The sequence below is a fragment of the Carcharhinus amblyrhynchos genome, unplaced genomic scaffold (assembly GCF_965287045.1).
Source record: "Carcharhinus amblyrhynchos unplaced genomic scaffold, sCarAmb.v2.hapA scaffold_643, whole genome shotgun sequence".
Taxonomy (NCBI): domain Eukaryota; kingdom Metazoa; phylum Chordata; class Chondrichthyes; order Carcharhiniformes; family Carcharhinidae; genus Carcharhinus; species Carcharhinus amblyrhynchos.
The window spans coordinates 25122-41289 of NW_027650383.1; the positions used below are offsets into that span (position 1 = coordinate 25122).

The 16168-nt window shown below is 47.1% G+C and overlaps 1 protein-coding gene across 1 annotated transcript in view; it reads left to right on the forward strand.

Moving 5' to 3' along the window:
- The first annotated feature begins 3725 nt into the window (after positions 1 to 3725).
- LOC145339732 (uncharacterized) overlaps positions 3726 to 16168 on the forward strand; it is a 39494-nt gene continuing 27051 nt past the window's right edge. The window contains exons 1-2 of the mRNA XM_080184257.1: positions 3726 to 5198; positions 8005 to 8134. Of these exons, the coding sequence (XP_080040383.1) occupies positions 4098 to 5198; positions 8005 to 8134 (1231 nt within the window). The 5' untranslated portion in view covers positions 3726 to 4097. The remainder of the gene's footprint in view (positions 5199 to 8004; positions 8135 to 16168) is intronic.

Genomic DNA, 16168 nt, shown 5'->3' on the forward strand with positions numbered 1-16168 from the left:
TGAGTTACAGACTGGAATCTAATTGAGGGGTTCAGGGTGGTTTATATTTAGAATAACAGATACCCACAGTGGGTATCTGATGCATTTCGTGTGAGGGAATATTGCCAATTGGGTCTTGTACGACATTGGATGAGGCCATTCAGCCCATCAGTGGTCATGGCAGCCCAGGGGTCACTTGGTGGTGGCAGGTGCCTGGCATCAGCTTGGAGGTTGGTGTCAAGCTGGTGGGCATCAGCCTGGGCCCAGCTGAGTAGGGAGGAGATAGTGGGAGTGGAGCTGGAAGAGTGGGAGCCATGATGAGCCACACAGAGAGAGACAACACCTCACCCTCCACAACCTCGACCTCCATCGCCCTACCCCCCACTCCCGCCCGACAGGAAATAGTCTCTTAGCCCCGCCCACCACTCACCCCCCACGTGACCGGAAACCCAGCCTCCCGCCCCGCTCGGGCCGGCTTCCCCGGCGGGTTGTTGCCGGCTGGGAGGTCACTTCCGCCCCCGCACGGCCGTTACCCGGCAGCCCTCGGGGAGGGCGGGAAGGGCCAGCGCGTGCGGCGCCCGCCCCGCCGCCATCTTGTGCCATTGGCCCTTCCTCAGTCAGAGGAGGAGGAGGGGGAAGCTACTGCTCCTGGCTCTGTTACTGCCATTGGCCCCTCCCAGTGTATAAACTACACCTTGTCCTCATCCTTTTCCCTTCTACCTATTGCCCCTTAGTGTCCAAAGATGTGCGGGTTAGGGTGGATTGGCCATGCTAAATTGTCCCTTAGTGTCCAAAGATGTGCAGGTTAGGGTGGATTGGCCATGCTAAATTGCCCCTTAGTGTCCAAAGATTATATGTCTTAGGGGGAAATTGTCAGGGTAAGTACATGGGTAAGCTTGGGTGTGAGTTGATGCAGACTCGATGGGCCAAATGGCCTCCTTCTGCATGATAAATTGCCTCTTATTGTCCAAAGATGTGCGGGTTAGGGGATTAGTATTTGTTTTAATTTATTATTGTCACATTTATTAGTATACAGTGAAAAGTAATGTTTCTTGCATGCTGTATAGACAAAGCATACCGTTCTTGAGAGTACATAGATTTGATTTATTATTGTCACATTTATTAGTATACAGAGAAAAGTATTGTTTCTTGCACGCTATACAGACAAAGCATACTGTTTATCGAGTACTTAGATTTGATTTGATTTACTATTGTCACATGTATTGGGATACAGTGAAAAGTATTGTTTCTTGTGCACTATACAGTCAAAGCATACCATTCATAGAGAAGGAAAGGAGAGAGTGCAGAATGTAGTGTTCCAGTCACAGCGAGGGTGTAGAGAAAGATCAGCGTAATGCGAGGTAGGTCCATTCAAAAGTCTGATGGCAGCAGGGAAGAAGCTGTTCTTGAGTCGGCTGGTACGTGATCTCAGACTTTTAATTTGTTTCTTATCATTTATTTATTATTATCACGTATTGGGATGCAGTGAAAAGTATTGTTTCTTGGGTGCTATACAGACAAAGCATACCGTTCGTCGAGCAGGAAAGGAGAGGGTGCAGAATGTAGTGTTACAGTCATAGCTAGGGTACAGAGAAAGATCAACTTAATGCGAGGTGGGTCCGTTCAAAAGTCTGACAGCAGCAGGGAAGAAGCTGTTATTGAGTTGGTTGATCTGATTGTAACTTGACCCCTGATAATCCTTCCCCTCCCCTTGTTTATCAAGAATCTACCTAGCTCTGCCTTAAAAGTGTGCAGAGACTCTGCTTCCACTGCCTTTGGAGAAAGAGAGTTCCGAAGACCCAAGACCCTCCTTATCTCGGTCCTACATGAGCAGCCTCTTATTTTTAAAAAGCCACCCTTTAGTTGTAGATTCTCCAACAAGTGGACATAAATCTGAGAGGCTGAGTACCTCCCTTCCATTCCTGTTATCGAACTGAAAAGTTTGCAAGTTCTGCTAAACCGGGATCAAATCTTGATTAGACCACATTTGAATACTGTGAGCATTTCTGATCTCCATATCATAAAATGGTATTTTAACTGGGGAGGATGCAGAGAACATTCAGTAGGATAATACCAGAAATGTGTGGGTATACACTTTAGGAGAGGATTGATGGGCTGTGTTTGGTCGCTCTTGAGAAAAGTAGAAGAGTCATATGCTCTAAAAAAGAGATCAGTTCTGATTTCATTTGATTTTATTTAATTTATTATTGTCACATGTATTGGGATGCTGTGAAAACTATTGTTTCTTGCATACTATACAGACAAAGCATACCATTCATAGAGAGGGAAAGGAGAGGGTGCAGAATGTAATGTTACAGTCATAGCTAGAGTATAGACTATTTAATGGGAGGTAAGTCCATTTAGAGGTCTGACGGCAGCAGGGAAGAAGCTGTTGTTGAGTCGGTCGGTACGTGGTCTCAGACTTTTGTATCTTTTTCTCGACAGAAGAAGGTGGAAGAGAGAATGTCCGGGGTGTGCGGGGTCCTTAGTTATGCTGGCTGGTTTAAAGTTAAAGTTTATTTATTCGTCGCAAGTAAGACTTGCATTAACATTGCAATGAAGTCACTATGAAATGCCTCTAGTCGCCACAGTCCGGTACTTATTCAGGTCAGTGCACCTAACCAACATGTCTTTCAGACTGTGGGAGGAAACCGGAGCACCCAGAGAAAACCCGTGCAGTCATTTGATTTTGATTTGATTTATTATTGTCACACGTATTGGGATACAGTGAAAAGTATTGTTTCTTGCGCACTATACAGACAAAGCATACCATTCAGAGAAGGAAAGGAGAGAGTACAGAATGTAGTGTTACAGTCTTGGCTTTGGTCCAGAGGAAGATCAATTTAGTGCAAAGTAGGTCCATTCAAAAGTCTGACAGCAGCAGGGAAGAAGCTGTTCTTGAGATGGCCGGTATGTGACCTCAGATTTTTGTATCTTTTTCCTGATGGAAGAAGGTGGAAGAGAGAATGTCCGGGGTGCATGGGGGTTCTTAATTATGCTGGCTGCTTTTCTCCGAGGCAGCGGGAAGTGTAGACAGAGTCAATGGATGGGAGGCTGGTTTACGTGATGGGATTGGGCTTCATTCACGACCCTTTTGTAGTTCCTTGCGGTCTTGGGCAGAGCAGAAGCCCATATCAAGCTGTGATACAGCCAGAGAGAATGCTTTCTATGGTGCATCTGTAAAAGTTGGTGACGAGTCCAACTTGTGACAAATTATTTTTAGAAAATGGTCTCACTGGTGTAAAAAGGATCACCTCACATGTTCCAGTTCAGCATCTTGTGAGTACAAGAGCACGGTGAAGAGATACTTGCCAAGCTGTACGTGAAGGACCTTGAGAGATTTTCGCGATGACTCACTGTGTGAATGCAAGTCTTCGTAATCCTTTCTTTCCCTGCTTCCTGCTTTCACTGGGCACCACTTGTGGAGCCTTGCATTTAGAGGGATGCTTTTGAAGTTGTGGGATATCAATCAGTATTCATTGTATCACATCCCTGTGTAGAACAGCACATCAGAGGAGCGTGGTGATTCATGGCTCAGAGCAAACAACTGTATTTGAAGTTAATAAAAAAGAGGTGTCAGCATAGAAAAGAAAACGGGGGTTTCAGTTCACTCCTGCCTTGAATGCTTGTCCCTATGACTGACTGTGCCCCACTTAAACAGGAACGAGCACAATAGCTGTGGATGGAAAATGTGTGTGTGTTTTTTTTCTCTCTCTCTAGCCACTGTTAAATTATCAGGTGTCCGTAGAAGTGGAAGTGGCTCCACTTGTCATCACTCAAGCTCACAATGACAGGAAGCGGGAGTTTGAAGGCTAGCGAGAGGAATAAGCTGTGTGAACTAGCCCACGTCTGCAACAGGCGGAGGTGCTCAGAGGGCAGGAGGGAGGCTATTGGACTGGAAGGCACAAACTGGAGGAAAATGTAACTGGAAGGAGACTATGCTGATCTATCTGCCCTGGATGTAACAACGGACTTTGAGCTAACGTTTTGTGAGGACGAAAGGACTGTCCCAGTGCTCTGCACTGTGATTTACTCTGGGGCTTGGAGACCTTCAGGATTGGTGTTGCCGCACTCGATAGGCACCTAAGTCTGTGCAACTCGCATCACCGCTCCTCGCTATGGCAAAGTGGTTCAAGGATTTTCAGCTGAGCCTAAAGACTCGGCCAAAGCCGGAGGGCACAGGGACAAGCCGAGCCGGTGTGGATAGCGAGGGAGTGAACAGGAATCGGCGCGCCGTCCAGGGCGAGGTGAACCCTCGGGGCACCGGGAGAGAGGTGAAAGGGGTCGCAGAGAGAGGTGAACCGGAGCGAGGGAAACTGGGGAAAGCAGTAAACACTGGGACAAAGGGGAAGCCTGCCGGAACCCAAGGGAAAACCACCGCCAGCACACTGATACGAGGGAAGACGGAGTCAACCAAAAACCTCATTCAAGGGAAGAAGCCTACGGGGCTAATAAAAAATGGATTGACGATAAAGAGAGACAATGGAAAACCGCCCAAAGGATCTGGGGAAACCAGAAACAGTATCCCAGGAAAAAACATCAAAAATTCCAACACGGATCCCGGGAATGGTGAAGAAATTGGAAAGCCGGTCAAAAGTCCGTTGGTGAAACGGGTACAAAATCCCAGTAAATCCGGACAAAGCCTTTCCGGAAAACTTGGCTTGAATCCAGGGAAAATTACCGGGAGGGGTCCGGCCAAAACCGAATCGAAGCCTGACCTGAAAGCGGGGAAAACGGATTTGAAAACCGGGAAGACGGACCCCAAGTCGGAGAAGGTCGATGCGAAGAGTGGGAAACCCGACCCCAAAGCCAGGAAGGCGGATTTGAAAACTGGGAAACCTGACCCGAAAGCCGGGAAGACGCCTGACCCCAAAGCCGGGAAAGCTGACCCCAAAGCCGGCAAAACGGCTAGTCAAAGTCCTGGGAAAACTGGGCTGAATCTTGGAAAAATAACCGGGGCAAACACGGGGAAGAACGGATTGAAATCTGGGAAAACGGGGCCGAGTCCAGGGAAGACCGGGTTGAACTTGGGCAAGTTAACTGGGAAGAACTCTGGCAAAGCGGGACTGAATACCGGGAAGCTGTCAGGGTCCTCCTACATTTCATCCAAGCACAGGTTGATCAAGGTGGAGAACCAAGAGAAGAATGGGAAGAATCCGATGAACAGGATTCCGAATGCGGCAGAGGATGAAGAAAGTGGGAAAGCCAAACAGGATACGGTAGGAGGTTGTTTAATCCCTTGGCATTGTGCAGTGGCTCAGCAAGCCACGCAGTAAACTACTTTTAAATATTCAGTGACATCTTAGACAGGAAGCTACATTGTGCATGAACAATGTCCCACAAAAGGTTTTAAATCAGTGGTGATTTATTGTGTTTGGTGGTGGTTCAGGTTGAGGGGGTAATAATGTCCTGGACAACCCTTCTGCTTCCAGCTCGATTGGCAGGCCTTAGTTGCTGTAAGTAATAAAGATAGCCGTGAATTTCTGTAGCGCCTCTTAATAACCACAGGATGTTCCAAAGTTCTCCACAGCCAGTGAAGTACTTTTATAGAAATGTAATCAAATGGGGGTGGCACTGTGGGTTAGCACTGCAGCCTCACAGCGTCAGGACCCCGGGGGAGGGTTCGATTCCCGGCTCAGGTCACTGTCTGTGTGGAATTTCCACGTTCACCCCCGTGTCTGAGTGGGTTTCCTCCCACACTCTGACAGACATGCTGGTTAGGGTACATTGACCTGAACAGGTGCCAGACTGTGACGATTAGGATAATTTCACAGTAACTTCATTGCAGTGTTAATGTAAGCCTTACTTGTGACTAATAAATAAACTTTATTTTAATGTTAAAAACACAACAGCGGCACAGTGGTTAGCACTGCTGCCTCACAACACCGGGGACCCAGGTTTGAGTCCCAGCTTGGGTCACTGTCTGTATGGAGTCTGCATGTTCTTCCCGTATCTGCGTGGGTTTCCTCCAGATGCTCTGGTTTCCTCCCACAGTCTGAAAGATGTGCTGGTTAGGGTGGATTGGCCGTGCTAAATTCTCCCTCAGTGTAACCCGAACATGCACCAGAGTGTGGCAACTAGGGGAATTTCACAGTAACTTCATTGCAGTGTTAACATAAACATTACTTGTGACTAATAAATATACTTTAATGCTACAGTTGCAACAGCGGCACGGTGGTAGAGTGGTTAGCACTGCTGTCTCACAGCACCAGGGACCCAGGTTAGATTCCCAGGTTGGGTCACTGTCTGTGTGGAGTTTGCACGTTCTCCTCCCATTTCTGTGTGGGTTTCTTCCGGGTGCTCTGGTTTCCTCCCACAGATGAAGTTAAAGTTTGTTTATTAGTCACAAGTAAAGTTTACACTAACACTGCACTGAAGTTCCTGTGAAGTTCCCCTTGTCGCCGCGCTCCAGCGGCTGTTCGGGTCAATGCACCTTAACCATCATGTCGTTCAGACTGTGGGAGGAAACCAGAGCACCCAGAGGAATCCCCGCAGACACAGGGAGAACGTGCAGACTCTGCACAGTCAGTGACCCAAGCTGGGAATCGAACCTGGGTCCCTGGCGCTGTGAGGCAGCAGTGCTAACCCACTGTGTCACCAAGCCAGAGGGATTTGATAATTCAATGATAACCTCCGCAAGATCCATGAGGAATCACTGATTTGAGCTCCCTGTGGAGGCTTGTTGTGTACGAGTTCCCCTGGTAACAGGCAATGAGCCTTTTACAAGTGTGGACTGCAGGATTGGGCCTGCAAAACCATTTGTCCCTGACAGGGACTAGTGTGTGCACACCATAGTCGAGGATTTATTTTACCTTCTGTAAATAAACTATGATGCTTTCCTGAGTTCTTACGGAGACCGATTCCTCCAAGAGGAAGAATTAAGTGTAGTCTAGATGCTTTGCAGCTTAAAGGGACGGAGGGTCTGTGATCTGGCCTGGTTTTCTATTCTTGAACTTTGATTTGATTTGTTATTGTCACGTATTAATATATAGTGAAAAGTATTGGTACTTGCGCGCTATACAGACAAAGCATACCATTCATAGAGTACTTGGGGGAGAAGAAAAATGATTTCATTTGATTTATTATTTCACATGTATTGGGGTACAGTGAAAAATATTGTTTCTTGCACACTGTACAGATCAACCATATCATTCATAGAGTACGTAGGTTTTATTTACTATTATCTCATATATTGGGAAACAGTGAAAAGTATCGTTTCTTGCACGCTATACAGACAAAGCACACCATTCAGAGAAGGAAAGGAGAGAGTACAGAATGTAGTGTTGCAGTTTTGGCTCAGGTCCAGAGAAAGATCAATTTAATGCAAGGTAGGTCTATTCAAAAGTCTTGACAGCAGCAGGGAAGAAACTGTTTTTGAATCAGTCGGTACGTGACCTCAGATTTTTGTATCTTTTCTCGACAGAAGAAGGTGGGATAGAGAATGTCCGGGGTGAGTGGGGTCCTTAATTATGCTGGCTGCTTTTCCCTGAGGGAAATGTAGACAATGGATGGGAGGCTGGTTTGTGTGATGGATTGGGCTACATTCACGACCTTTTGTAGTTCCTTGTGATCTTGGGCAGAGCAGGGGCCATACCAAGCTGTGATACAACCAGAAAGAATGCTTTCTATGGAGCATCTGTAAAGGTTGGTGAGGGTCGTAGCTGACATGACAAATTTCTTTAGTCTTCTGAGAAAGTAGAGGCGTTGGTGGGGCTTTCTTAACTATAGTGACGGCATGGGGGGGGTACTAGGACAGGTTGTTTGTGATCGGACACCTAAAAACCTGAAGATCTCAACCCTTTCTACTTCATCTCCATTGATGTCGACAGGAGCACGTTCTGTGGAGGGTCTGTGATCTTGGCCTAGTCTTCTGCTCTTGAGCTCAGCAGGGGATGAGGAATAGATGCACTTGGAGATTAAATGGGAGGAAAAATAAGAAATAAAAGTTAATTACATCCCAAGGGAAGGCTAGCATGTTAATGAAGTCATTAATTGGGCACCTGACTTCACTCTTTTCTCTTACAGGTCATCATCTTGGAGGATTATGCAGATCCCTATGACGCGAAGAAACGAGAGACAGGACAGAACGACGCAGAGCGGGTGGGGGAGAACGACGGCTACATGGAACCGTATGACGCACAGCAGATGATCACAGGTAGGGTGACTAAGCCAGGGGGCAGCATAGGTCGTAGAGTCAAGACTCTGTGGCCTCATCTGCGGCGGGAGCCGTTTACGAGCGAGAATGGGAAACTCGGCATTGCATTCCAACCAAAGCTCTGTTCACTTTCAGCGGCACTGGAAAGCCCCAGCTGTGAATGATGATGGAAGATTTTGGGTTCCTGCTGCTGTGAGGCAGCAGTGCTAACCCACTCTGCCACTCTGTTGTCCTGTTGCTGTGGACTCAATGGGCCGAAGGGCCTCTTCAACACTACGATTATACGATCCTGTTTAATGTTGAACCTTATCTCTGAAAGGTCTTCGCTTTTGGAGCAAACGCAGCCAAAACCCTTGTGTCCTTTAGCGCTGTGACAGTGTTTAAGGGGAAGCTAGTTAGTTACATGCTGGAGGATGAATGGATCAGAAGGCTATACTGATGAAGGGGATGGGGAGGAGGCTTGTATGGAGCATAAACACCCACATGGGTCTGTTGGGCTGAATGGCCTGTTTTTGTGCCTTGAGTTCCTTTATGATTGCAATAATTTATAATTGTGTAAACTTATGCTTGCCTCTTGTAAAGACATGTCCAGGGTACATGGGGTTCTTGATTATGCCGGCTGCTTTTCGTGAGGCAGCGGGAAGAGTAGACAGAGTCAGTGTATGGGAGGCTGGTTTGCATGATGGAGTGGGGTTTGTCCATTACCCTTTGTAGCTTGTTGTGATCTTGGACAGAGCAGGAGCCATACCAACCTGTGATACAACCAGAAAAAATGCTTTCTATGGTGCATCTGTAAAATTTGGTGAGAGTCGTAGCAGACATGCCAAATTTCCTTTGTCTTCTGAGAAAGTAGAGGGGTTGGTGGGCTTCTTGAATTCAACTGCAATGAAATCCCACACAGCCTGAGTACTAAAGAGGCATTTAATTCTTTTCAGTTTGACAGTCTGCCTATTCTTTGAGTTGCAAATTAGTCTCCTCCTCTCTTGAAGGCACTGTCCTTTTTGAGGCAGGGGTGAGAAAGAAGGCATTCAGAATACCTGATTATAAAGGGCACGGACTTTGGGCTAGTTAAAATTAATCCCCGTGCCTCAGAATAAGGTTTTGACCGTTTAAGGACTGAGGTGAGGAGAAATTTCTTCATTTGGGTTTGTGAACCTGGCTGCTTTCTTTTTGCGTACTCCCCTTAACCAGTCCAGCAGAAACGAATAGCAGGAATCCAGTCCTCCTCTACTGAATCAGCTGACTCGGCACAGGCCAGGAATCAAACTCGGAAGCATCCTTGCCTGTGCGGCTTGCCACCACTTCACACTGTGTAATTGCCCACTAAGCCCTCACAGGAATTGTATGCTTTTTTTTGGTGTCAGGCTTTCGTTGGTGAGCTGCCCGAGAGAGGCCTGATAAGACTTTTCCCATCCTGTTTTTCCCTCTCTTCTAAAATGAGGAATTCCAGTAGACCGGGAGGGTTAATGCAGCAGCCTTCCACTCAGTGGGACCCTGCGCTGCCCCTCCAACCAGTGGGTCTTTTTTTTTCATCAACGCTAATACCTGCATTTAACGCTTCTTCCAAAAAGACCCACAGATTTTCCCTCCTTCCTGCAGTTTCGTTCATTGGCTGTCCCTGTGAACTGTACCCATTGACCAACCTGGAATGCACAAACCAGAAATGTACCAGCATTAGCCCTCTAACCTTCTGACCCACAGCATTAATTTAGTTTGATTTATTATTGTCACGTGTATTGGGACACAGTGTAAAGTATTGTTTCTTGTGCGCTATACAGACAAAGCATACCGTTCATAGAGAACACAGATTTAATTTATTATTGTCACATGTATTGGGATACAGTGAAAAGTATTGTTCCTTGCGCGCTATACAAAGCATACCATTCATAGAGTACATAGATTTAATTTCTTATTGTCACGTATTGGGATACAGTGAAAAGTATTGTTTCTTGCGGCTTTTTTTTAATTTGTTTGTGGGACGTGGGCGTCACTGGCTGGTCAGCATTTATTGCCCATCTCTAGTTGCCCTTGGAGGGGCAGCTGAGATTCAACCACATTGCTGTGGCTCTGGAGTCACAGGTAGGCCAGACCGGGTAAGGATGGCAGATTGCCTTCCCTAAACGACATTAGTGAACCAGATGGGTTTTTCTGACAATCGACAGTGGGTTTCACGGTCGTCAGTAGATTCTTAATTCCAGATTTTTTTTACTGAATTCAAATTCCACCATTTGCCATGGCAGGATTCGAACCCGGGTCCCCAGAACATTAGTTGAATTTTTGGATTAATAATCCAGTGATAATACCATTCAACCATCGTCTCCCCTTATACAGGCAAAGTATGCTTTTCTTAGAGAAGGAAAGCAGAAGGTGCAGAATGTAGTGTTAGCTAGGGTGTAGAGAAAGATCAGCTTAATGCGAGGTAGTTCCATTCAAAAGTCTGATGGCAGCAGGGAAGAAGCTGTTCTTGAGTTGGTTGGTACGTGACTTCAGTGTTGTATCTTTTCCTAACAGAAGAAGATGGAAGAGAGAATGTCTGGGATGCATGGGGGTCCTTGAATACGCTGGTTGCTTTTCCCGAGGCAGCGGGAAGTGCAGACAGAGTCTATGAACAGGAGGCTGGTTTGCGTGATGGACTGGGTATTGGAGGCGTTGCAATTACTCTTGTTAATCCTTGGATTTGAGATGCTAAAATCAGGGTCCCAGAAAAATGGCAGATGAAACCAGTTTGCCTTCCTGTGAGGGGGAGCTTGGTGAAACTGCCACACTATGCTGTGTTGAAGGGCTGCTGGTTGCCTGCGGAAGTTGTGTGCTAACTAGGAGAAGAAGGCAGAGGTAAACCGAGAAGAGGAAAACAAAAAACAAATTTTTATTCTGCCCCAGGGTGTCAAAATTGTCACTTACAATGAATCTGCAGGATTTTAAAATTTAGTTGTACCTTTTCCTAATCACTCCACCTTATCTTGCCTCATCTCTTCTCACGATGCATCCTGGAACAAAACCCTTCACTTCTCAATTCTAAAAGAAGATGGCACGGTGGCACAGTGGGTTAGCACTGCTGCCTTACAGTGCCACTGGACCCGGGTTCGATTCCCAGCTTGAGTCACTGTCTGTGCAGAGTGTGCACGTACTCCTCTCCCCTGTGTCTGTGTGTGTTTCCTCCGGGTTCCTCCCACGGTCCAAAGATGTGAAGGTTAGATGGATTGGCCATGCTAAATTGTCCCTTACTGTCCAAAGATGTGCGGGTTAGGTGGATTGGCCATGCTAAATTGTCCCTTACTGTCCAAAGATGTGCGGATTAGGTGGATTGGTCATGCTAAATTAGCCCTTAGTGTCCAAAGATGTGCGGGTTAGGTTGATTGCTAAATTGCCACTGAGTGTCATGGGGACTAGCGATGGTAAATACAGGGGGCTTAGGGGGATAGGGGCTGGATGTGATTGGGTTTGTGCAAACCCGATGGACCAAGTGACCTTTTTCTGCACTGTAGGCGTTCTATAATTTGAGGACAATCCTTCTTAAAGCTCTCAGCGGGATTAAATTGCAGCATCTGGGATATGGCACCCGCCCAGTCCTTGGTACGAACAGAGCATTGTAATTTTGCACTGTAATCCCACCAACTAGGAGAGAGGAGGGAGGATGCCGTGTTGATGAGACAAAGCACAGAAAGCTGGCACCAGTACAAGCCTTTAAGCATTCCCTTCCTTGCAGCCCAGTTCCTGTGACCGGGTCAGGGGTGGTTTTCAGAAAGTGACGCCTTGCTGGCGGAAGGCGGCAAGTTTTTTCCTGCCCTCGTGTGAGGGAGAGATAAGGGACGCCAGGGGAGGGGGAAGGAACAAGGTCAGTGTTGACCTTTGAGGTTGTGACTTCTGAACCTAGCTGCGGTGAATCAGACACGATTTACTGTACAGCTCACCCTGCGGGCAATTGTTCCATTTAACATCCCTCCTCACACCCTACTCTGCATTCGTGGAGAGACCACTTGAAGGAAATTACATTCATATCCATTGTCACACTCTCAAAAACAAAGAGAAATTCTTATACGCTCACTGGTGTTCCTCTTTATTCTGCTTTTTAATGTCGCAAACCTCTTGCTGCATGTAGCTCACAGCGCCAGGAGCCTGGGTTCGATTCCTGGCTTGGGCCACTGTCTGTGTGGAGTCTGCACATTCTCCCCGTGTCTGTGTGGGTTTCCTCCGGGTGCTCCGGTTTCCTCCCACAGTCCAAAAGATATGCAGGTTAGGTGGATTGGCCGTGCTGAATTGTCCCGAAGTGTCCAAAGATGTACAGGTTAGGTGGATTGGCCATGCTAAATTGACCCTAGTGTCCAAAGGTGTGCGGGCTAGGGGGATTGGCCGTGCTAAATGACCGTAGAGTCAGAGGGTTAGCAAGGTAAATGTATGGGGTTATGGGGAAGGGGACTGGGTGGGATTGTGGTCGATGCAGACTCGATGGGCTGAATGGCCTCCTGCACTGGAGGAATATATGATTCAATAACTAATATATGTAGTGTGCATCATCTTTACGTGACATAAATGTTCTTGCTGAGTTTGTGTAAAACTGAACCTCTATTGAGCTTTACAGCACATCTCTGCTGATGGGTCTCTGGGTCAGAAGGTTCTGATGAGTCCTGCTGCAGGAATTGAGGTTGGAGAAGAGGCCGCTGCTGAGCTGAGGGAGTGTCATATTTCAGCAGATGTTGGTCTCTGGGTAAACATTTAGCCCAAGGTGCTTACTCTGCTGGTCGAGGTTGTTGTTACAGGTTATTTATTGGTCCCAAATAAGGCTTATATTAACGGTGCAGTGAGATTCCACTAGTCGCCACTGTCTGGTGCCTGTTTGGGTCCACGTACCTAACCAGCACGTCTTTCAGAATATGGGAGGAAACCCATGCAGAAAAGGGGGGAGAACGTGCAGACTCCACTCAGACAGTGACCCAAGCCGGGAATCAAACCCGGGGTCCCTGGTGCTGTGAGGCGTTGATGGTCGTCATGATGTAGAGATGCCGGCGTTGGACTGGCGTAAACACAATAAGAAATCTCACAGCACCAGGTTGAAGTCCAACCAGTTTATTTGATAGTAATCCCACAAGCTTTCGGAAACGGTGTTCCTTCATCAGGCGTGTTCTCTGATCAGAACCTTCCACACACCTGATGAAGGAACACCGTTTCCAAAAGCTTGTGGGATTACTATCAAATAAACTGGTTGGACTTCAACCTGGTGCTGTGAGGCAGCAGTGGTAACCCACTGTGCCACCGTGCTGCCTAACCAGCCCCTGTTTCACATTCTGAAGAGCAGAGGCTTCTCCTCACGGCCTGTCCATTCACCTCCCTTGACCAAAGAATAAATTGACCGATTATCCCAGCACTTCTGCAACCCTGCAATGTCCAAAATGGCTGCTGCAGCCTTGAATCTTACCAAACAGAACAAGACCATTTGAACCATCGTGACTGTTCCTATGATGGGTGGCATGGTGGAACAATGGGCAGCACGGTGGAACAGTGCTGTCTCACAGCGCCAGGGACCCGGGTTCGATACATTGTGAGTAGACATGAGGTCAGTTAAGGTGGAGTGATGAGGAAAAGTTACAATTAGATCTTAAAAGCCTGCAGATTCATTGTAGGTGACAGTTTTTGACATCCTGGGGCAGAATAAATATTTCATTTCTTGTTTTCCTCTTCTCGGTGCACCTCTGCCCTCTTCTGAGAGTGCAAGGTCTTGTTAGCACACAACTTCCACAGGGAACCAGCAGCCCTCTGACGCTCCATAGTGTGGCAGTTTCACCAGTCTGTACCTTTGGACACTAAGGGGCAATTTAGCATGGCCAATGCACCTAACCTGCACATCTTTGGACACTAAGGGGCAATTTAGCACGGCCAATCTCCCGAACCAGCGCATCTTTCAGACTGTGGGAGGAAACCGGAGCACCCGGAGGAAACCCACGCAGACACGGGGAGAACGTGCAGCCTCCACACAGACAGTGACCCGAGGCTGGAACTGAACTCGGGTTCCTAGTGCTGTGAGGCAGCAGCGCTAACCCGCTATGCAAGCTTCATTCTCACAGGAAGGCAAACTGGCTTCATCTGTCATCTGCCTGGGACCCTGATTTTAGCCATCCCGAATCCAGTGATTAATGAGAATAATTACAATGTTAATTACAGTCACTGTCTGTGCGGAGACTGCACATTCTCCCCGTGTCTGTGAGGGTTTCCTCCGGGTGCTCCGGTTTCCTCTCTCAATCCGAAAGACGTGCTGGTTAGGGTGCATTGGCTGTGCTAAATTCTCCCTCAGTGGAACCCGAACAGGCACCGGAGTGTGGTGACAATAGAAGTAAAGTTTATATATTAGTGTCACAAGTAAAGCTTACATTAACACTGCAATGAAATGCCCCTAACTTCATTGCAGTGTTAATGTAAACCTACTTGTGACACAATAACAATAAACTTTCAACTGTTTAAAAGAGATATCTAATTAATCTCGCTTTTCTGCTCTTTCCTCATAACCCACATGATATTCTCCTAAATTTAAAGTAATTCTTTGTATGTTTTGAGCTGTTTCTAAGCGATGGTACTTTAAAATTCCCAATCTTTTGTCCCTTAAATCTGCATTTGCAGCTGCCTGTCTGATTGAGTTAATACTCTGTCTAACATTCGGTGCCAGTGGGTATGTTCATTGCTCACCCAAGCCAGCTCATCTGTAACCATTCATGTCATAGTCTGTCATCGACACCACTATTCCACGGTCCTCACAATTTAATAATACTCAACTCATATTCAACAACATTCAACATTTACAGAGCGTTTTAACAGACAGGGGAATTAAGGGTTATGGAGAGAAAGCGGGAAAGTGGAACTGATCCACTTCAGATCAGCCATGATCTTACTGAATGGCGGGGCAGGCTCGAAGGGCTAGATGGCCGCCTCCTGCTCCTATTTCTTATGTTCTTACGTACATGGCACAGTGGGTTAGCACTGCTGCCTCACAATGCCAGGGACCTGGGTTCGATTCCCAGCCTTGGGTCACTGTCTGTGTCGAGTTTGCATGTTCTACCTGTGTCTGTATGGGTTTCCTCCGGGTCTTCCAGTTTCCCCTCTCAGTCTGAAAGATGTGCTGGTTAGGTGGAATGGCCATGCTGAATTGTCCCTTAGTGTCCAAAGATGTGTAGGTTAGGTGGATTGGCCTTGGTAAATTGGCCTTCACTGTTCAAAGATCTGTCGGTTAGGGGGATTGGCCATGCTAAATTGCCCTTTAGTATCCAACAATGTGTGGGTTAGGTGGATTGGCCGTGCTAAATTGCCTCTTACTGTCCACAGATTAGGTGGATTGACTATGCTAAATTGCTTTTTAGTGTCCAAAGATGTGCGGGTTATGTGGATAGGCCATGCTAATTTGCCCCTTAGTGTCCAAAGATGTGTGAGTTAGGGGGATTGGCCATGCAAAATTGCCTCTTAGTGTCAGGGGGATTGGCCAGGGTAAAAATGTGGGTTACGGGGATACGGCCTGGGTGAAACTGTTGTGGTACTGGCACAATGGGCCGAATGGCCTCCTTTTACACTTTAGTGATCCTATGATTCTATGATAGATTCTCAGTTAATAAGAGGATCAGGGGTTATGGGGAAAAGGCAGGAGAATGGGGATGAGAAAAATATCAGCCATGATTGAATGGCGGAGCAGACTCGATGGGCCGAGTGACCTCATTCTGCTCCCATGTCTTATGGATTCTATGAAATTCAGGAGCTGTGCAACTGTGTTGGGACAACCATTGGTCAAAGGCTACTCAGGGAGGCTGGAGAGAGGAGCATTAGATTCTGTACAATATCAAATTTTTTTCTTCATCCGCAGAGTTTGAGTGTCTTTGGCAAGGGTTGGCATTTATTGCCCCTCCCTAATTGCCCTTAAGCTAGAGCAAGAGGCATCTTGACCAGTACATGAATGGGTAGTGATTTGCAGGATATGGACTGCGTAGAGGCTAAAGGTCTTTGGCTTAGAAAGGTGCCATGTGTTGGCACAGGCTTGGTGGGCCGAAGGGCTTGTTCCTT